Source organism: Mustela lutreola, chromosome 10, assembly GCF_030435805.1.
Source record: "Mustela lutreola isolate mMusLut2 chromosome 10, mMusLut2.pri, whole genome shotgun sequence".
NCBI classification, from domain to species: Eukaryota; Metazoa; Chordata; class Mammalia; order Carnivora; family Mustelidae; genus Mustela; species Mustela lutreola.
This window is the reverse complement of record NC_081299.1, coordinates 7,133,386-7,156,212: the sequence shown is the minus strand read 5'-3', so window position 1 is coordinate 7,156,212 and position 22,827 is coordinate 7,133,386. Positions and strand designations below refer to the sequence as shown.

General features: G+C 42.6%; 1 protein-coding gene across 14 annotated transcripts in view; it reads right to left on the bottom strand.

Moving 5' to 3' along the window:
* Positions 1-22,827, bottom strand: part of KIF1B (kinesin family member 1B) — a 145,068-nt gene that overhangs the window by 46,009 nt on the left and 76,232 nt on the right. For 13 of the 14 annotated variants that reach the window (XM_059135590.1, XM_059135593.1, XM_059135600.1 and 10 more), the window contains 5 exons: positions 22,655-22,734; positions 22,043-22,149; positions 21,178-21,261; positions 20,532-20,712; positions 20,332-20,404 (listed from right to left, as the gene is read on the bottom strand). In XM_059135590.1, coding sequence (XP_058991573.1) covers positions 20,332-20,404; positions 20,532-20,712; positions 21,178-21,261; positions 22,043-22,149; positions 22,655-22,734 — 525 coding nt within the window. Of the gene's footprint in view, positions 1-9,445; positions 14,772-20,331; positions 20,405-20,531; positions 20,713-21,177; positions 21,262-22,042; positions 22,150-22,654; positions 22,735-22,827 lie in introns of those variants that run through there. The other variant, XM_059135604.1, reaches the window with a different exon arrangement.

The following is a 22,827-nucleotide window of genomic DNA, read 5'->3' as shown; positions in this document are numbered from 1 at the left end:
AGACATACGGAGAAATACTTAGGAAAACCCCACAAAGTACACAAGATAGGGGTAAACGCTGAAGAAAGCGAACTGCCATCTCTTTCTACGCCCTCGGACTTAAGAGTTCTTTATTTGGGGTTGAGGGCCAGCCAGGGGGTACTTTGAGCAGGAAAACATGTGGATCCCGTAAATTTATTTCCTAGTAGTATTTACATAGAACCTTCACTCATCAAGGAATTCCAGAAAAAAACAATACTGGAAAATTCACCAGTATCGCCAATAGTTCTGATCAGCTGTTTGGATGGGAACCATGGACTCTGAACTCTGTGGGTGGAACACTTGCTATTTTTGCAGTTGTAGGATGCAGGGTACAGCCTTCAGGTAACCAAAAGATCACGGTACTATTCGGGCCAAAATAATGTATAGACTGTATTTAGCTATTCAAGAAAGATATTTTAAAATATACTATTATAATACAAAATGTATTATTGTAATACAAATCAGATGTACCCTTCAATTCTCCATCTACTCACTCGATGCATCAGTGGGGGTGGTATCACCTTGAAGAGGGTAAAAATATGGTTCTTGAAGGATACAAAAATCTTACTCTTTTATGCATAAAGCACAAATATATATATACAGTATAAAAAGAGATGTACTACACATCTGAGGTATTAAAATTTCATGGTGGGGAAAGATTAAGGAAAAAATGTCTAAATAGTTTCCTTGGAGCAGTAATTTTAAAAAGCTTGCATTATTTGAGAATAAATCAAGTAAAGGTTAAGAAAAGAGACCTTCCCCTAATAAAATACCAAATCACAGCATAAGTACAGTAGTTTAAGACACACTGCCTGGGTTTCCTGCTTCCTTGGAGTGACCCAATTATAGACTGTCCTGGACAGAGGGATTGGGTATGGCCATGTTCTGTTTTCAAACAGAGTTCTCCCCGAGTCATAAGTCAAATATTCTTTTCATTACAAAAGGACCACTGAAAGCCTCCTAGCAAACTCTATTACGGAAAGACTCCCAATGGCGACGCTAACTGAGAAGGATGCAAATACTCCCGAGGCTCATCATTTATTACTTAGTCTCACAGAGGAAGCTTTCTCTCTTTCGTGGAGCTGGCTCTGAAGAGAAGCCAGCCACACAGCTTTATTAGCTACTGAAACACACTTTTTGGGAGACAATGCACTGTGGCAAAAATTAATTAATTAATTAATTAAAAGCTTTTGCTCCTGGCACCTGCTCTTACTAGTCTTATAATTCTGGGAAAGTTAAATCCTCTCTACACTTAATTTTTGTCATCTTTAAAATGGACATTTTAGTATCTGACCTGCCCCCTACACAAGACTGAAGGAAAAACCAAATGATGAACCATTTAAAAATGCATGTGAGGGAGCCTGGGTGGCTCAGTGGGTTAAAGCATCTGCCTTTGGCTCAGGTGATGATCCCAGGGTCCCGGGACTGAGCCCCGCATCGGACTCTCTGTTCAGCAGGAAGCCTGCTTCCCCAAACCCCTCTGCCTGCCTCTCTGCCTACTTGTGATCTCTGTCAAATAAATAAATAAAATCTAAAAAAAAAAAAATGCATGTGAAAGTCTTCTTAATTGTAATATACACTATCAAAGTGACAGGCCATGTTTTTAAAAGTTTATTTTCTGGGGTGCCTGCGTGGCTCAGTCGGTTAGGCATCTGACTTCGTTTCAGGTCATGATCTTGGGGTTCTGGGATCCCGCCCCACATGGGGCTCCGTGCTCAGCTGGGGAGTCTGCTTTTCCCTCTCCCTCTCCCACTGCCCCTCCCTCCATTCATGCTCTCATGCTCTCCTTCTCTCAAATAAATAAAAATCTTAAAAATAAATAAATAAAAAAGTTTATTTTCTAAGTATACCCAGCACACAGATCTTGGTTTCTAAATACTATTCTCCACTAAAAGGAACCAAGGCTTCTTGGGAAAACAACTGATTCCACGTTTGAAGCAAGGAAAGTACAAGGTGAGCTCAGAATATCTTGTGCCAAAAAGCAGAGAAGTGCTCAAACTCTGATGGGGCCATTTCCAAAGGGCACCGAATCCCAGCAGCCAGTCAAGAAGAATAGTAGCAGAAACATAAGGGGTGCTTGGGTGGCTCAGTCGTCAGGCACCTGCCTTCAGCTCAGGTGGGATGGAGCCCTGCACTGAGCCCTGCATCGGGCTCCCTGCTCGGTGGGAAGCCTGCCTCTGCCTCTCCCACTCGCCCTGTTCCATCTCTCGCTCTGTCTTTCTCTGTCAAATAAATAAATAAAATCTTAAAACAAACAAACAAACAAACAAACAAAAAACCCATGATACAGCACACTGGGCATTAAAAGGAATCCCGGAGTCCACAGTGCTGCTAAAAGAAGGGGGGGAAAAGGAGAAGCTCTTCTCTGCTCCCCTGCAGAAGCCAGCTACGAAGTAACTGCAGAGGAACGGCAATTAGAAAAACTACCTTGGAACCCCGGACAGCATGACTGAACTGAATCTGGCAAGAATCACCCACACAAGCTCGAGCAACTGGGGGAAAGCTGGATGCAGAACAGAAGAGCCACCTGATCCCGAGCGCAGCCTGGACGCCTGTTAATAAGACAAAGGAAGAGCTGGGAAAGGTCACAGCACATCTATAAACGTTAGCATTACTGGTGAGAGGACAACTGAACATTTTGTCTGCTCACGTGACACAAGGGAAGTACACAGTGTCACCTTGACAGCTTTCTTTATCACACAGGCTTGACCTAAATCTAATCTTGAGAAATAAGCAGACTAATCAAAATGTAGCCTATTCAAAAATACTTACGCAACCGAAGAGAAAAGAGACATCACGACCAACTCTAATATACAAACTGTGCTTGAAACTGGGATTAAAACACACGTGCTTCTCACCATTGTATTTTTCAGACAATGAGGAAAATTGGAAAACGGACCCTGTATTATATAATACTGAATCAGTACTAAGTTTCTCGGATAGGTTAATGATATTAAGAGAATATCACTGGTTTTAGAAGATACACAAGGCAGTATTTGGGGTAAGATGTGTGATGCTTGCAACTTCCAAATGAATCAGAAAAAATACATAATTACGGGTATACGAAGGTTCATTATACTATGTTTTCAGCTTCTTGGTATGTTTGCAATATTTTAAAATAAAATGCTGGGGAAGGGGCACTTTTTTTCCCCTTAGAAAAACCTGTACGTTCTATGGGATCCTTTCAAAAGATAAAGACGACTGTTTATCTAAAAGTTCTCTGGTGGGAACCTAAAAGTCCTCTGGTTGGAAAATAGCTAATATTTTAGCTTTAAGTTTTTTTGTTTTTCATTTGCCCCCAATTTTTTTTTTAAGGATTTTATTTATTTACTTGACAGAGACCATAAGTAGGCAGAGAGCAAGGTAGAGACAGAGAGGAGGAAGCAGGCTTCCATGCTGAGCAGAGAACCAACGTGGGGCTCGACCCCAGGACCCTGAGATCATGACCTGAGCCAAAGGCAGAGGCTTAACCCACTGAGCCACTCAGGCTTCCCCCCAATTTTTTATTATAGTAAAATGCACGAAACTTAAAATTTACCATCTGAACCATTTTCAAGTGCACAGTTCAGTGGTGTGAAATGCATTCACACTGTCGGGCAACCGTCACGACCAACCACCTCCAAAATTCTTCCCATCTTGCAGGACTCCATAACCACTGAACACTAACTCTCCATTTTCCCTTTCCCCATCCCCCAGCAACTACCAGTCTATTTTCTAGGATTTTAACTACTGTTAGTATCCCATATAAGCAGAGTCACATAATTTTAGCTTTTTAAATATTTTATTTATTTGAGAGAGAAAGGAAAAGATGAGTGGGGTCAGAGGGAAAGGGAGAAGCAGGCTCCCTGCTGAGCAAAGAGCCAACATGGGGCTCAATCCCAGGACCCTGGGATCATGACCTGAGCCGAAGACAGATGCTTAACCGACTGAGCCACCCAGGCGCCCTAACTTTAGCTTTTAGTGACTCACTTATTTTTGAGGCTTTCTTCAAGAATCAGTTTACAACCTGGTCGAACTACCAATAAAAACGAAATCCTCTGATTCTGACAGTTAAGGTATGAAGATGACCTTCCCATTAAAAGCTCTGGTTATGCTTTAGTGGCAGCAAAGAGGACATAAAAAGGCTTCCTGTAACACTATGGAGCTAGAATTTTAACTGCAGTTGACTTGGGAAAATTTCTATCAGCAGTTGACAATCCAAATATCAACATGAGACCCTGAACTGGCCCTCTTCTTCTCCAAACTAGGCTATGTGTGAGCTTCCAACAAGGACATTTTGCACGTCATCAGAAAAACTCTAAGTATTGGATTTTCCTTCAACAAATGGGTAAACAGACTTGTTGTTCTGTTGATTTCTTGGTGGAAACTAGGATATGGAAAGCACACCAAATAATAATACATTTATCAGTAGTCTATTGTGTTTGTAAGAAGTCCCAAAGGCTTAGATATATGCCCACGTTTATAAGGGTACTACAGTGGCTGCTCCCACTTCTAGAACTTTCTTTCTCCTACCTATCCTTGTTATTTCTTTTTTTTTTTAAAGATTTTATTTATTTATTTATTTGACAGGTAGAGATCACAAGTAGGCAGAGAGGCAGGCAGAGAGAGAGGGAAGCAGGCTCCCCACTGAGCAGAGAGCCCGATGTGGGGCTAGATCCCAGGACCCCGAGATCATGACCCGAGCCGAAGGCAGCGGCCTAACCCACTGAGCCACCCAGGCACCCCGCCATCCTTGTTTTTAAGTTTATTTTGTGCCAGGAACTGTACTTCATGTTTTGTATAGATTATCTGAATCTTCCCAATAACCCTAGGAAGATGGTACTACTGTTACCCTCATGTTAAAGAAAAAAAGGCTTAAAGAAATTAAGTAATTTTGTCAAGATCAGAGTTAGTAAGCATGGATATAGGGATCGTAACTCCGGCAGCTGGACTCCAGGGCACGGTGTCGTAACCACTATCACTCTTACTCCATGTAGATGTTAGGAGCGCAGTGGTAAGTAAGACAAAAGTCTCCCTGGTGAGGGAAAAAGAGACGATCAATAGTAAAAAGACACAAGATACACCACAATTTCAGCAGCGAGAAATAGTATGAAAGAAAAAAAGATTCGTAGGTATGGGGGCTGATAGGGAGGGAGAGTAACAGGAGGAATTTTGAGATTAAGTGCTCAGGGAAGGTCTGTCTGCAGAGAGGACTTTTTTTTTTTAAATTAAAAAAATTTTTTTTGAACTTATTTTTACTTATTTATTTGATAGCGAGAGTGATCACAAGTAAGCAGAGAGGCAGGCAAAAGAGGAGGAAGCAGGCTCCCCGCTGAGCAGAGAGCCCGATGTGGGGCTTGATCCCAGGATCCTGAGATCATGACCTGAGCTGAAGCCAGAGGCTTAACCCACTGAGCCACCCAGGTGCCCCTTGAGAGGACATTTAATCAGAGATCTAAGCAGGCATGCTGAGAGATCTCCAGGGGGAGTGGTGGCAGTGGTGATGATTCCAATCAAAACAGAGCTGACAGTAAGTACGATGGTCTAGAGAGGGAAAGGAGCCCGGTGTGTTTTAAGAAAAAGCAAGAAAACGTGTATGGTGGAGTGAGGAAGAAGGCTCAGAGATGCCGATGGACTGGGTTACGGACAGCCTTATGGGACATGGTAAAGACCGTGGATTTCATTCTAAGGGAAGCCACTGGGCAGTTTACAGCCAGCAAGTAATATGAGTCTAGTATATGTTTTAAAAACATCACCCTCTGTGGAAGAAAGCGTGGGGACAGCAGTCATGTCTCTGCATAGCGGTGCGAGGGAGATGGCGGCAGGTAACCTGAGGTGTCAGCAGGAAAGGTGGTGAACAGAGGATGGAGCTGGGTGTGCTTTACAGATAGAGGAAGCACAGCTTACTGCTGATGTGGCCGGGGCTGGGCAAAAAAAGGGGGGAAACTGAGGGTGGCTCTTGGATGTCTGCCTGAGCTGGCTGCCGGTCAGCTATACGGCTGTCAGGTCATAGTTGTGTGTTGGCGTCTTGAGGTCAGAGCAGACGACTGAGAAACACCACTGGGTTTGTCACCGTGGAGATCTTGGTGGCCCTGAGAAGAGTGACTTCAGTGTGGTGGCGCAGAACGAGAGTCTCACTGGAGTGAGTTCAGCAAGAATGGGGTTAAGAGGGGCTCCCGGGTGGCTCAGTCATTAGCGTCTGCCGTGGGTCATGATCCCAGGGTCCTGGGATGGAGCCCCGCACCGGGCTCCCTGCTGGGTGGGAAGCCTCCTTCTCCCCCTTGCGCTCCCCTTGCTTATGTTCTCTCTCTTGCTGTGTCTGTCTCTGTCAAATAAATAAGTAAAATCTTTTAAAAAGTGACTACTTTCTAGATCAGGGTTGGCAAACAGCCGCCTATGGACAAATCCAGCCCCTGCCTACTTGGTGGAGATAAAGTGCTTACTGGAACGTGGCCACCCCCACTCTTCGCAAACGGCTGCTCTTCAGCTGTAACCGTGGGGCTAAGCAGTTGCAATAGAGCCCGTGGGACCCATAGAGCCTAAAATATTCACTGTCTGGTCCTTTACCTAAAAGGCTTGCCAATCCCCATTCTAGATCAGTGGCTCTCAGAGGTGGCTGCTGGTCCCGCAGTATCAGTATCACCCAGGAACTTATGAGAAGTGCAAATTATGAGGTACCTGGGTGGCTCTGTCAGTGGCTCTGTCTGACAGTGGCTCTGTCTGACTCTTGATTTCAGCTCGGGTCACTATCTCACTCAGGGTCATGGGATCAAGCCCCAAGTCAGGCTCTGCGCTAGGCGCGGAGCCTGCTTAGGATTCTCCTTCCCGCTCCCCCTCTGGCCCTGACCTCCCCCTTCTCTAGGAAAGAAAGAAAAAGAAATGCAAATTATCAGGCCCTACCCCAGACCTCCTGAATCAGACACTCTGGAGGTGGGCCCAGCACTCTCTGTTTTCAGGGGCCCCCAGGGAATCCTGATGCGCATCAGGGTCAGAAGCACTCTTCTGAGTAATGTGTACAGGGGAACCGCAGAGCTACTAAAACAGGTGAGGCATTTCTTCTCAGTGGGTTTGTGTTCCCATGGAAGAACCAGACGAACACGGAGACTGTTACAGGCTGACATTATTAACCTGTGAGAGCTGGCCTGGGGTGGGCTGGGGCAGCAGTAGTGCCTGTGAGTGCAGGTCTGGAGAGGAGTCACACATGACGAGGAACGACTCCAGTGCTGGGGAAGTGCAAAAGCCCAGAGGTGGGGACACACTTGGCATATGTTCAAGGAACAAAAAGTCCAAAGTGCTTGCAGTATGGGACTGTTAAGAGATGAAGTCAGAGAGGCAAGCAAGCAGCCAGAACATGGAACACTTTGTAGGCTTCGGTAAGAAGGTTAGTGTTTAAACCACAATGGGAAGCCACCAGAGGCCACTGATAGGATCTGATTTTTGTTTTCACAAGATGATGCTGGCTGCTGTGAGGACAGCGGCTTAGGGTCCAGGATGGAAGCGAAGAGAAGGGGAGAAGAGATCTCAGGAAGATGCCAGTGGCACGCAAGAGCATCTCCCAGGAGGTGGCACTTAAGGCAAAATCAATGTCATCATTCCGGGGTTTCTGGTTAGGTCTGTTTTTGACATTAGAGACTTGGCTCCCTTTGCTAACACTGCCTTCCTCTTTTAATGGCAGATTATAATTAGCAAGCAATAGCCGGAAGGGAGGTATCCACGCCCGGTTCTTGTCAACCCCTAACTTTGCTCCCCACCTGCGGCACCGACACCGTGAGGATGCGGCCTCAGACCTCTCCCTCTGGGGATCCCACTGCACCTATTCTTTAAAGATTTTTTTTTTTAAATTTTATTCAACAGAGAAAGAGAGAGATCACAAGTAGGCAGAGAAGCAGGCAGAGAGAGAGGGGGAAGCAGGCTCCCTGCCGTGCAGAGAGCCTGATGTGGGGCTCGATCCAAGGACCCCGAGATCACGACCTGAGCCGAAGGCAGAGGCTTAACCCACTGAGCCACCCAGGCGCCCCCCCATCCCCCGACACCTATTCTTACATGGGAGCGCCTCCTCTTCTCTCCCAGTCCCCTAGCGCCATCTTGGTCTCACTTATTTTCCAACCATGATCCACAGGAGAACATTCGTCACTTTTCAGGTCATACACACGGGGTTTTCATCCCAGCCACAAGCTGACTTTTTGATTCTACCTCTGATCAGTCTTTCCTTCTCTCCTTTGTCCCTGCTTGGGAAAGTATTATCGCTCATTTAGTCCCAATAGCAATTTCTCAACTGGGTCACTGGGCTCTGACTTTGCCTCCTTCCGACTGAAACTTTAACCATTTATAAAAGGCTCGAATTGTGCAATCCCCCTGTATAAAATCATCTGTTATTTTCCCACCACACTCAGGATGAAATCCCAACTCCTTAGCATGCCATGATGCGGCCCTGGCACCCCTGGTCCTCCTCATCTGTTACCTCTCGCTGGCACACAGCGGCTGCTCTGACCACCTTGGGTTACTCGCAGGCACTCACGGTTCGCCGGACCTGACGTGCTTCCCCTCTCAGCCCACCATTCGTCACTTGGATAAATTCCCAGTTGAGCTCTGGGACTCTGCTCTGGGCTCCGGGCCTCCCCCTTCAAACACGTTTCCCAAATCTCCCCCTGTGTACATGACTTTCATTGTACACCTCGTACTACACTGGAATCATCTGTGTCACCCTAGAAATGATCCGTGAGGTCTTGGCAACTTTTCCACCAGTTTCTCTAAAAGCAGAGAAATACAAAGTACCCTGAGGGACAGAGTTCGAGGCCTGCAGCAGACCAATCCAAGTGTAACATTTTTCTCAAGTTCCAAATTTCATATCCTAAACTCACAGGGGAAAAAAAAGAGACTCATGTAGATTTCGTATTCTACTGTCATACATGACTATGTCATTTTTCAATATAAAAAATGTCATGTCCAAATGATCGTTAAGGCTGATGGCCCACTCCAGAAAACTCTTATCCCACGTCACCTCTAGCCCACCACGAATACTCTGGGTGGAGAAGAGCAGCAAGTAAGGGGAGAAAGAGAAGCTAAACGGAGTAGCTAAAAGCTCTGTAGAAATTCAGTTTCTATCCATATGAAGGAAACTATATTATTTCATTGTAAAAACTTTCAGATTTTATGGTAAAAAGACTGAAAACACAGCTAAGGTAAACTCAACTTACACTAGACAAGTTTTTATTTAAATAAAATGTGGCAAAAAGTAGGGGTCAAAGATACCATTTAAGATAGAATTTCGATAAAAAGAAAAGGGAACAGAAGCAAAATCTTTAAATCAATCAAATTCATGCAGAAATACATTTAAAAAAAGATGTGGTTTGCAACCATCTTCCAAAAGTCAAGATCAGACTGAATTAGCACCACCCTCTTCCACTGCTCCTTCCCACCTCAGAGAGAAATCACACTCTTAAAAGATGGTTTCAACTTTTATTGAACGAGGACTTTATTTTCTAACATTACAAACTAACTCTCCCTTTCTGAAAAGGTAGATCTTACACTCAAAGACAATCTTCAAGCATTTCATTTTAGAAATGGGGGAGAAATCCATAGTTCATTAACAAGACTCACAACTTCTTTTTACAGTAATGATGGCAGGAAACCAATACATTTCACAACCTAGAGTGGTTCAAACGAAGTAGCTAAAGCAGATTTTGAAATCTTGGAAAGATGACATAAACTGGACAATTGTGAAAACTGCTCAGAATGCAGACTCGGGCTCTAACAGTTTAGGACAAATGCTGGCTCTACACTGCACCCGAGAAGGTGTCTTCACTACGGGACATTTCACCCCAGGACACGGCAGCTTCCCATCCTTCCAGGCTTTTGAACAAGCATTAAGGCAAGTCTACAAAGAACCAGTCAGGCACAGGAGCACAGCAGCTGACCAGAGCAAAGCTATGTAACTTCCTGTAGTCTGACAGCCTTTAATGCAGACATCAGTGTGGCAAACTCTGGGCTGTGTTGTGTTTAGTTTCGGCATCAACCTGCACCTAAAGCACAAGAGGTCACTTCAAGTCACTTCAGTGGAATAAACGATCCCCATTCATTGCATATCCAGTGAATGGAGAAAACAATCAGAAGGGCTAGAAAGAATTAGAGGCAAAAAGGAAGGAAAAGCCCTCCAGTTTAGACTTACTGGATGAACAGAATGTCTCCAACTCTTCAGGGAATACCATCGTGGTGTACAAATTATACTAAGTAATTAATTAGCACTCCTTCACATTTCCATAATTTTCAGACCACTAGATAATTTCAGTAGCACACTTTCCCCATTTTTTCTATGATAATAGCTATGAATATTTCAATAATACAGTAACGGTTTACTGATGACCTTTTCTCTTTGGCCATGCAGCATTTACGCTTAGGGAGAGATCCTGTCAAATTTAAAAACAAAGCAATATAAGCTATGCCAGTGTCTCAAGAAAGCATGGCACTAGTAGCTTATTTAGTAAAAAAGCCAGTGAAGTCATTTTATTCACTCAAAGTTACTTTCTAAGATAAGCATCTGGTCTGAAATGCAGGAGGGCACATATGTGGTAATCAATCCAACCTTGATTCTTTCCCTTCTGGTCATCTGAAATTAAGGGCTCTTTTAGAAATCTACACATTTCAGCAATTTGAGGGCACCTAGATCAGCAGATGAAGCACAAACACAGCTATCAATGTGGGCACAGAGCTGACCACAACCCACGTTTGTAAGTGAAAATGCTGTATTACTCTTCATTCTGTAATGTCATCTGATCTCCAGTAGAAACGTACTCCCGCTGTTTAGCAGGAAAGGGAGGCACCAGCTCATAATAAGATTAAAAGGCCACCATAAAAACGAAAATGTATGGACCCATCCTATGGTATTTCAAGTTAGGGAAATGAGAACCCACCTTTGGTACAGAGGTGAAAGCTAAGGCAATTATTACTAATATTAAAACAGGTATAACCTGCATTTTGAAAGTGTGTGTTACGCCGCCCCGCTTCTATGAGAGACCTATGTTAGTACCTGTTTTTGCTAACTGAAGGAAACTCAAAGAGGATTTTCGCTTTTACGAAAAACTGCATTTAGTGTGTTTGTTTTGCACGAGCTAGTTTAGAGGTAGCAACGCACATCCCAAGCAGCTAGTGGCTACACCGAGCTCTCTTCCAGGGAAACACACACGGGAGCTCACGTCCAGGCACCAGAGCTCTGAAATGTGTCTGTGAGCATCTGTGCTTTCTCGCCATTCATTTTGCACACCAGCCAGCAAGATGTGTCATAAGGCATCAGAAAAGCCCAAGAGAGGTTATTTTTTTGAGTCTGGGAATGCTCAAAAATGTTTTCCATTTAAATTAATGGCAATGGCTTCTTCACTTTACACCATGTTCAGCTCATGAGAGGTTTCACAGAAACACTCTACTTTCAGATAGCAGGGGAAACCTGTCATGGAAAATGAATTTTTTGCAAGAGAGGAACAAGTAATATATGTTTCTAGGAATCATAAAGAGCAACTGGGGCTTATACAAGATGCACTGAAGTGACCGATCTGAAGTAGCCTAGTGAGGTCATTCAGACCACACAGTACAGGAGATTGTCTCAATTAAGTCCACGTACTACAAACATCATTCCCCATCTGCCTAATCTGTCTAATCTGCCATAAAACCTCAGCTGAAGACTAGAACCGTTCTAGCTATGAAAGCAAAAGTATCCCCAAAGTTAATCAGAAGCAACTTTCTGTGCATTAAGAAAGCATTTTCTTAGAAGCAAACAAACAAACAAAAAAATACTATGATTAAAAATAATGTGTTCTAATAAGGCATAGAGCCCAAACGCAAAGGAAAAGAAAACCATATAATCACAATCTTTAAGGCTTCCTTGAATGCTACTCGCTCTGTTGACTGCAATTCCATATCGTCTGGAAGGGGACTCCGTGACTTAGAGGAGTCGTCACCACAAAGTCGGGCAGTAGCACAGACATCTCTGGCTCTTTGCGCTGCCTCTTAAAATTAAGTTGCTGATAAGTTCAAGAGATGAGGAAAGATGTAGAAAACCATTCTTTTCTTCCCATCAATATCCATCTTTTTTAGTGGATTCTCCAGTGAGGCAAACTGAGACCACGACACAATAAAATGAGGTATTGATACAATAAGAAGTTCATCAGCACTTCTCTCCTTGCTTGAGCATCTGTGAGCATTACTACTGTTATGCAAAGAATAGTTTATTATATATCATCTCCTTTATTGTCAATCCAACCAAAGTTAACTTATTTCATGATCTCCTCATCGACTGAGAGCACAGAGCCATACGCTGTGGCCTTCTCCCCATGACCCACCTCTTCCCTCTCCACCAAATAACCTCCCTGTGAACTTAAACACGCTACTCAAAGTGCCATACAAGTGTTTTGTTGGCATTTCTGTTGGCATGATTTGGTGAATGTTTCAGAGTGTGAGTGTGTATGTGTGTGTGTGCGCGTGCGTGCGTGTCTGCATATATGAGAAATGATATGTTAAACTTCAAAAAGCAAACTACAAACAAACAAATCCAGAAATGGTGCCAATGTAAAGATTTCAGTATTATGACAAATTTCATACACATACTGATACATTCAAAAGAAAAACACAAACAAACCTACAGCATCAGTTCTATGTAAAATATGAAAAAGACGGGGAAGTTCTACGGAAGGATGCAAAGTTGTGTACTATGAACTATGTCCGAAGACATTCAGTTTGGCTTATGAAAATTCCAATTATATTTAAAGACAGGAACAGACATGGATGAGAAATCCAAAGCTGTGTCCACATGGTTGAGCGTTATTCAACTAATATCTAACATTTATGGGGAAATAACAGATACTTAATTCTGTGTATCAGATTCCCCTTTTGAATGTCTGCATAAACCAAGAGGCAGGGCCTTCTGGATATCAGATCAGTTTACAGACACTATAAAAACATAACAAACTTACACCAAAACAAGACCAGTCTGTGTAAGTAAGTGTATTATCTAGGCACCAAGAATGGAGGAAAGTCTCAGAAAAAGAAGGGAGGTCTCAGTGTTTTGTCCAAAATTCCAGAAACTGCCCATTTATGGCATGTACAAACAAAAGGGAGGTGTTGAAATGTCTACCAGTGTTTTATGTTTTAACAATATTAAAATCAGGATTTGTAGGAACGCAACACGAAAATCATAACGTAAAGAGCAGGAACTCAAGGCCAAGGCTAGAACCAACTCAAATCATGAGCTAACGTTGCCTGCTTCCTCCCCCAAGATTCCAAGTTTGTCCAGTCATTTACACTGTGGTTTCTCGACCAGCTTTGAGATTGGGTGCCGAGAACTGGCGCCTCATCCTTGGAGGTGTCACAAACTGGCTACAGTGGCTGGGCTTGTCCGTCTGCTTCTGGAAGGAACTGGCTGCATTGCCCTCTAACTGACCTCCAGTGCTATAATTACAGTAAGACTGACGGTGCTGGTGAATATGGCGCTTCGCCTGGAAAGTCTGCAGATCGGCAGCAGGGTGACCGCTGTGGGAATTTAACGATTCCGAGGAGGCAGATGCCTGGCAGCGCGTACTTTTCGGTTGGCCGTTATTGAGAGAATTGCTTCTCCAGCGTAACTGAGGTGGCTGTTGCTGAGTGTTAATATGCTGCTTGCTAACTTGGATGTGGTCTTGACTTCGCGCGCCCTGAGAGCCCCACGGTAACTGGGGATCCTTCGAGGCTGCTCTACCCCCCTTTCCTTGGCTCTCCTCTTTACTTCCTTTCCTTCCGTCTTCCTCTTTGGGGATTCTAAGCTCTATGACCTCATCTTCTGTTATGATGATATGCGTCCCCGGGCTCCAAGAGTTTCTGTGCTTGGGGTTGCTCTTAAAGGGGAATCGGGGCTTGCGGTTCTCAGGAGGGATGAACCTGTGAGGTACATTCTGCCTACGCAGCTGCTTTGCTATCTCCTGCTGTTGCAGATTCTTAAAGCGGATTTGCTCTTGCCTCATCCAACGCAGACGTCCGCGTCTGAAAGCTGGATCCCCATTCATCAGCTGGGACACGCGCTCTTCTTTCCCAAGTTCTCCACTGTCCCCTCTGCTTCCGTCACTTTCGGACTTGCCACTAACACCAGCACCAACAGGTTCCTTTGCTCTGTGGTTTCCTTGGCTTTTTTGTTCCTGAGATCCGATCAGTGGCAGGACTTTCTCCATTTTGAGCATTTTGTTTCTTAGGACTTTTATTTCCTCATCTTTCATGTTATTTTGCTTTTTTACTTCTTGCAAAATATCTTCCAGCTTGTCAATATGAACCTTGAGGTCATCTACGTCAGTTCCGCCTTTACTGCTGGCCAGCATGTCTTCAATCTTCTCATCCCCTACACCGACAGTGTCCCAGACATCCCTGGCCACTGCCCTCCAGGAGTCCCGCTCATTGGGATCTTTCTTCCCATACATGGCACAAAGCTCTTTCATCTTAACAATGGCCAAGGCTTCAATCTCCTGCCGACTGTGCCTAAAATCGTTGAGCGCAACCTCATAGCATATCTCTTTTACGGCCTGAATCTTAAGATCTGAGATGGTGACCCACTTGGAATCTTTACTCAGGCGCCTTCTTTGGGGGATTTGATACATTTTAATTGGCTCTCGTTTCTTCCCACTGCTAGGGAGGCCACATTTTTTAACAATGGTTTGCAACTTGCTGGGAGGTAGCTTTTCTCTCAGAGAAGTAATCAGTTTCCAGCTCTCTTCACAGGACCTCTTGTCAGAATCGTCCCCGCTATCAGAATCCGCGTCCTTTGGAAAAACAAAATCAAAAAATGGCCCCGAAATAACCAAAATTAAAATGTAAAAAAGGAAAATCAAACTGAAGAAAAAACAAGCAAAAAAATCCTTAACCAAATTTAAAGCCAAAACCAAAAAATAAATAAATCAGTTAAAAAAAAAAAAGATAAAATAAAACCCCCCTAAGTGGTGTGTCAGTTTATTAAGGCTTATGTATATATAGGTCATTAATATTAAGATTTGCTTGTTTAGTAACACTAATGCGAATTCTCACTTTCTGGCTTAAGTGATGAAAAGTGTAATCCAATTTCTTAGGAGGATTGATACAGTGACATTTCCCTCTAAGGTCACGTTACGTTATTAACAAAATGCTGTGAAGTAACACCTGCAGAAATGCAGTAAAACCTACGTCCCACACATGCTAACACCCCATGCAGCCAAGTCCCCACATTTGCCTTGGTTATTGCTGTTGCTTCTTCCAGAAACTCTCTCCCCCATGAGTGAGCACAGATGCCATACAAGATGTGACGAGCAGGCGGATTAACAAAGGTTAGTAAGGCTGTAGGATGCCACGTTTTGTTTAGCTTTACTAAAAAGAGCAGCCCTAGAAAAAAGTTAGAAGAGGAGAAGGTAGACAAAGCAGTCAACGGGGGAGATGTTAAAAATGAATCCCTATTAGCAGACCACACGCGGTTCTTATCAACCAAACTGTTCTCTAGAAGACAAGTGAGTTCTGAAACGAGTCCTTCCATGAGCATATACCGGATTTACTATTCTCTTGTCACCTTAAATCAATGTGCTACATTGATACAAGTGATGTTTGTTATCTAGAGAACAAGGAAACATAAAAAAAGGGTCCTGAGGGTGGGTCTGCTGTTTTAATTTCACACACTTAAACCAATACACACTTCACTTCCAAAATTTTAAGAAGTTTCCAGAACATAAATAAAGCTAGGCAAATACACTTTTTTAAAACATCATTTAAAATTCCCCAAGAAATATTTTGATAAATACAACCTAATAAATATTTTTTTTAATTTATGAAAACCCATGGCATTTCAAGCAATTTGAGGAGTATCACTTTAAGTGACAACTCTTTCTATCAGCACATAAAACTTAGATCCACTTTAAAGTGCTGTCTTTCTGGCTATGTTTGCACTTAACCTCTTCTTCAAAAAGAAGAAAAGACCAGTTAGTTGGGCGGTCAGGCTGCTTTTTGTTTTACTTTTGTTATAGGCCCAAGTAAAACCTCAGCCCAGGAGTGTCTGGGTGGCTCAGGAGATTAAGCGGCTACCTTCTGGGATTGAGCCTTGAGTCAGGATCCCTGCTTAGCAGGCAGCCTGCTTTCTCCTCTCTCTCTGCCGCACTCTCTCGGTCTCTGTCTCAGATAAGTACATAAATTCTTAAAAACAAACTAAGAAGCAAAATAGCACCTGACTGCCCAACTAACTGGTCTTTAAGGGCTATCTGGATAATAATCAATTGTTCTTAAATAATACAAGCACATCTTTATAACATGAAAGCAATGTTGGAGCTACACAAAAACAATGTTAGATTTAGAATTCCCTACGGAATTAAGGAAGGCTTAAGGAAGAATTTCAATTCAGGAAATAAAAGTTCCTTGGAAAAGAAACTATTCCCTTAGAAGAGTAGTTCAGGATAGTCTAGTTAGAAAAAAAATCTTAATACTCTCTTTTACTTGGCTGTGAATACCAAAATTATCTCTAGTAAAATAGTATCTTGCTTTCTAGGCCAAAGAGTCCTATGTACAGTTATTTTCTATGTGCAATTATTTCCCAAAAAATAACGTTTAACAGTAAGGACAATAATCTGGTCCCTGAATATGGAGGTGCTGATCTGTATTATTTCTATTGGTCTGTATATAGGTACAAAACCCATTTAATAGCCCTTTCTAGCTGAAAATTTAACAAATAGCAGATAGAGTTAAATTTAGACTTTACACTATTTTCTTTTCATTTTTAGTTTAAACCTCAGAATGTTTAATCTGAAGTGATAAAAGAGGACATTAATAAACATTAGAGAAAAAAATGTGCCTGACTCCCACCAAAGATCTTCTTACCAGTATGTGTAAACTAAGTTTTATAGAACATAATACACTGACTATTCTCACATCACTGACGACTATCACTCTATTCCCACCCCACCCCACCTTCTTTTCTTTTCCTTTTAAGATTGCTCAAGGATAAAATGAATCCTACTTAATCTAAAAAATAACAAATACTCTAATCACTCCTTTCATATCACACTTGGGAGACAGAGATTAGGTCTTTAAACTCTAAAATAAAATATAAATAAATAGGAAGGTCTACATAAATCCAAAAGAACTCAAATTCAATGGCCGTTAACTGTCATTCTTTTAAACAACTGTCACATGGGGGCGACTGGGTGGCTCAGTCAGATAAGCATCCAACTCTTGATTTTGGCTCAGGCTGTGATCTCAGGACTGTGAGATCGAGCCCCACATCGGGCTCTGTGCTGGGCGTGGAGCCTGCTTAAGATTCTCTCTTTTTCCCTCTGTCCCTCCCCAAACCCCTCCCAATAAATAAAATAAGATAAAAGAAAATACTACCATATTGTCTTTGTAGAATATGTTCTCCTTATGGCCCCATATCACACACTGGCCATGATACTAAAAATTCTGTATGCAAAGTTTATGTGCCAAGATGTACACCTCTCTCGTGTCAAAAAAGATCTAAAGATATTTAGATTCACTTATTACAAGGTTGGAAAAACTACTCAGGTCTGGCCAATTCGTTTCACTAAATGATGCTTCTGTTTTCATGAAATCCCAATGCAAAGGCCTCCTGAAGAGACTCTGTAAGAAGCTTGTGCAGAAAGAAGAAAGAAGAGACCTAAAAGATAGGTGGGGTGCCGGGGTGGCTCAGTGGGTTAAAGCCTCTGCCTTCGGCTCAGGTCATGATCCCAGGGTCCTGGGATCGAGCCCTGCATCAGGCTCTCTGCTCAGCAGGGAGCCTGCTTCCTCCTCTCTCTCTGCCTGCCTCTCTGCCTACTTGTGATCTCTCTCTGTGAAATAAATAAATAAAATCTTAAAAAAAAAAAAAAAAGATAAGTGAGAAAGCAAGCACAGAGAAGACCAAGTATGTAACACAGCAGTAACTAGAAGAGAACGTTCAGCAGTGCGATAATATGATGCATTTGGGGAACTACCATAATAGAAAACTCAAAAAACGAATTCTATTATTTAATGTAGTCATTATGCAAAAATGATTACATATAATATTAAATATGTATTTACTGAATGATTATTCTTGTATCCTCTCAGTGCTTATTCATAGGGTACATTCAAAATGTATCTGTTGGTTGACCAATAAAGGGTCATAAAAATACATTTCCCATTCAGTATTGTTACTGCTAGATATTCCTCAGGCTAAGGCGTTAGAGATCAATTCTTCTGGAGGACAAGAAATCTGAGTGGAACAGACAGTAGGACTCAGGAGGAAAGCAACCTCCTTGCTTTAAGTAACTGCTCTTGAAATCCTAGCTTGCTTAGATACACAGAACACAGGACAGCCCCAACCTGATCAGTTGCAGACTAAGTGTGTCCCCTGGAAACTAAGTATGTCTTAGAGACATTTACTTTCTCTTTATTTGATGGTCATCATCTTTATTTCAGAGCAAAGAGCGATCATCAGTGCTTGCTTATGGAGAGCACCAGCTGCCATCATTCTATCTCACCTGGTGAACTCGAAGGGTGGTCTTGGATCAGCAGCATTGGTATCACCTGGGAGCTTGTGAGCAACCAAGACTCTCAGGTCCCACCCCAGACCTACTGATTCAGCATATGCATTTTAATAGGACTCCCGCTGGTAAGAAGCACTGCTCTTACTGGACAGAAGGAACATGGAAACCATTCAGAAGCCCCAAGATTAAGCTTCAGACCCCATGACTTAACAGGTGTTTTAAGAGTGAGCAAGACACCATGTTTCTTCCTTGGTTTCCTCAACTATAAATTGGAGGTAATATTACTCATTTTATTTATACACACACCTATCAAGGAGGGCTATTTTGGGGAACCCCCCAAAAATGCTGGATGTTAAAGCTCTCTGTAAATTATAAAGGACTACACAAATACAAGCCACTACTGTTAATGTTACATACAGTTTAATGATACCTGTCCTCATGTAATCTCTCACAGACCATCAGAGGCATGTTGTTAGATTATACATTATTAAGATAAAAGGCTCCTCATGTGTCACAAACCTTTCAAGTTCCTACCACACTACAGTCAAATCCTTCTGTTTTCATTAAAAACTGAATGTCAACTAGACCTCATAAAGGGATCTGAACACTGCTACTATCTTGCCCCCCCAGACCTGATTTATTCTTTCTTGGACTTCACTATAGTTTCCAAGATAACAAACTAACTTTAACACACTGCCAGGCCTAAGAAATGAGTGGCCTTGGAAAAGCCTGCTTTTGCTCGAGCCCTTGGTATTTCTGGCCTATTTAGCACCAGCCTCTTTTCCCCAAAGCAGAGCATGACCAGAAGGCTGCAGTTTACATACAGTATTTTAGATGCTATGTTTTATGTTAAGGGAAGAAACCAGTATCCCAGCTTTCTCTTCATCTTAGAAGAAGTCTGTGAATCTTAAAAAATCCTAAATTGTATCCACAGTACCCAAAGGTTTATCGTATCTTTCTCTTACCTATCAAATGAATGCCAAGAAGAAGCTTTTTATGATCAGGGCTTTGTTAACCAAAGCTGGATAGCTTTAAAAATGATAATCTAACTAGTGGGTCAACTTATTTATTCATGAGATTCAGTTTCTATCAAACTTGGAGAAGCAATGCAGACCATAAAATGCTAAACAAACCCATTAGCATTATAAGCTGCAACCTTAAACCAACTTTTCAGCTGCTTACCCAAATCTCTCTCAGCCTGGAGAAACCAGGCTTCCTTCTCCTAACTGAGTTGACTGTGTAGTCCCTGTTTCTCCTGTCATCCCACACGCCACGGAGACCCTGATTGAGAATTCAGACTCCATGCAGGGGAACAGAAAAGGATTAACACATGCAACTGTGCAGCAATACTTTTAGACACAGTTTAACTAAAAAAAGAAAAAGAAAAAAAAGTCTGCCCAGCACAAGAACAATCCCCAAGTCAGCCCAAGAGCAGAGAATTAGTACTATCAGGTGATCAGAAACAAAACCAAGGCAAACACCCGCCAAATTCAATATTCAATATAACCATCATTAAAAGAATCGCCACTGACGCATACTCGGAAACCACGATCAAGAGGCAGAGCCTACCAGAGAAGCTCCCACTAAATACGCAGAAAGCACTTGGTTTTGCTAGAACTAAAGATTTAACTTGAAGACATAAAAGGCACGAAACTGTACCTCTATGGACACTTTTTCAGACTATGGCTACCAGGAGATGTAAGTTCATTCTCCATTAAGGAAATGAGAGAGCAGCATATGGCATCAGTGAGAGAGGACAAGCAGCTGGGCGGGTGCTCATCTGTGGAACAGGGAAGGGATGACAGCAAGCTGCCCTCTTCCTAACAGAGGATTCGGGATGGACTCCTACCAGTCTCTGCTGCTCCAAGAGAAGATCTGCTTCTTCTTTCTCTTTTTTGTATAGGATCTCCATCTCCTGTAGTCTAGAAGGAAAAAAAAAGCAAGAGAGGAAGGAATAAATGGTGAAATCACTGGCCTGTTCGATGAGGGCTATACACTGTACGTTCTAAAGAGGTGACAGTCATGGGGCCACATCATATTTTGCATTACCTTTTCTCCATCTCCTGCTTCATATCAATCCCTTGTTTTTCCAGAAGTTCTCTCTGGGCAAACGTCCAGTCCACAGGCTCAGAGGGGGTCTCAGCAGAAGGAGTCTTCTCCCGCTCTGCCCGTGCTTGCTCCGGGTGGTTGAAACGAAACACATGGTTTTTACCCATGATGATACGGTTTCCTACCACAGAACAGAAACAGAGTTAAGAAGCCATTTTTTAAATGCATACCCTTCTAGGTTAATAACCTCACTCTCCCTCCCTTTCCCTAAGGCAACAAGACAGCCTCTGGAGTTTTATGAGAACAGAAATCCTAATGCTATTATACTTGAGTCTTTAAACAAAGGGTTAAAAATTCAAGAGTTGCTCACACAGACTTCAAATATTTCCTGGTCTCAGGGGCACCTGGGTGGCTCAGTTGGTCAAAGTGTCCAACTCTTCATTTCGGCTCAGGTCATGATCTCAGGGCCCAAAGATGGAGCCCCATGTGGGGGACTCCCTGCTGAGCATTCTCCACATTCTCCCTCTCCCTCTGCCCCTCCCCACACTTGTGTGCACTCTCAAACAAATGAATAAAATCTTTTAAAAAAGAAGAGGAGAAAGCAAAGCACTTAAAAAAAAAAACGAAACAACTTCCCCAGTCTCACCTGAGCGTAGCTGAACGGGCTGGGCCACCCTCTTGCCATTGACATAGGTTTCTGAGCGTTCACAGGGCTCTAGGGTCACAATAACTAAAAAGAACAAACCAGTATTAGCATCACAAGCCAGTGGAATAAAGCAGTGGAAAGAAGATGACTATGAAGATTCAGGGTCCTGGGAATACATTTGTGCAACCAACTAAGTGGCAGAGCATCTACACAGTAGTTCATTTTAGGATATCAAAACCAGGGGCGTGGCTAAGAGAAACATTTAAATGAATTTGACAAACCTCAGAAGAAGATGGGAAATGCTAGTCTTGGTGATATCTGACAGTTCAGTCCATAAAACTGAAAACCATCAGGAATCTTAAGTCTAAGATATAGGTACTAACCAGAAATGTAAAATCAAAAGCAGCTAACATTCTGATTAAAGGAATGAGTCACATAGTATAAAAATACTATTAGATTATTATTTTGTTAGTAACCCAGACAAAAATCAAGATTGACTTTTTCTTCCCTTTTAGATAAAAATAAGTTCTGGGTTAAGATCAGAGGCCCTTCAAATCTCCCACTACCCAGGATATTTGTTCCTTTCTTACTTGTGTATTAAATAATTAACATTCAAGACCAAGCCTAATTGCCTATGTCCCCCTCAGTTCTTGGCAGTTACAAAAGGGCTCCTTTAGCCCAGGCTATTTTCATGTAAAATAGCTACGTCCCTCCCTGAATCTGTAAGCAGGCCAGGTTTCTCCATTTTCAAATATTAGATTGTACAAGAAAGTATCACTGAGAGAGACAGGAATAGCAAGCCCTGGGGATTTCTAGTAATATAGAATGAAAAGGTTGTTGGAAAAGCTACGCCAGGAACTCTCACCATCCCCACTGTTGTTTCTCTCGCTCCGGAAGACACAATGCTCTTCCTGAATGTGAGCCCCACTCAGCACGATGTCCTGGCGCCGCTCAGCATCTGCTTGGCCAACCCTGAACACAAGGGAAAGTGTTTCCCAGGGAAATTCAGACACAAAAAGCACCGAAAACAATGAACCCCTTTCTCCCAAAGAATATTCTTTGGTATGTACAAAAAAGGTATCGCTTCTTTTTATCAGAGGCTTTCAACTGCAAATTTTATTTTCACATATGATCAACCTCCCTACATTAGAATAAGAAACCAAGGAGCAAGGATACATCAATGTAACTCACTCAGCTTTATTAAAAGACAAGAGTGAACTAATCTCCCTAATGAATTCATATAAGAAGTTACCAAAAAAAAATTTTTACTTAGGGTTTTTTAGGGAAAACTACAAGTTAGCTGGTTCAGATGGCTAAAGCACTTATATCATTTGGGAAGCCAAGAGAGCTTGTAACTATTTTAGACACGAAAAACAGCAAATCATTACAACAAATTTTTCAACAAGTAACTTCCCTTTAGTTATTCCATCAATTAAGAGAAAAGAAAATAGTAAGTGACCAAAAGAAACAAATATACCTTGTAATTCCATCTTTGATGTAATAGAGCAGGCATTCGGACATTAGTGGGTCCTCATTGAGGTTAACAAGATGTGGGGTCTGAAAAAAGGTACAGATGATCAATTTGGAGCAAGTACCATTGGGCGGGCGGTGACAGTAACAGAGACCTAGGAGGGCAATGGCTTCCCAGAT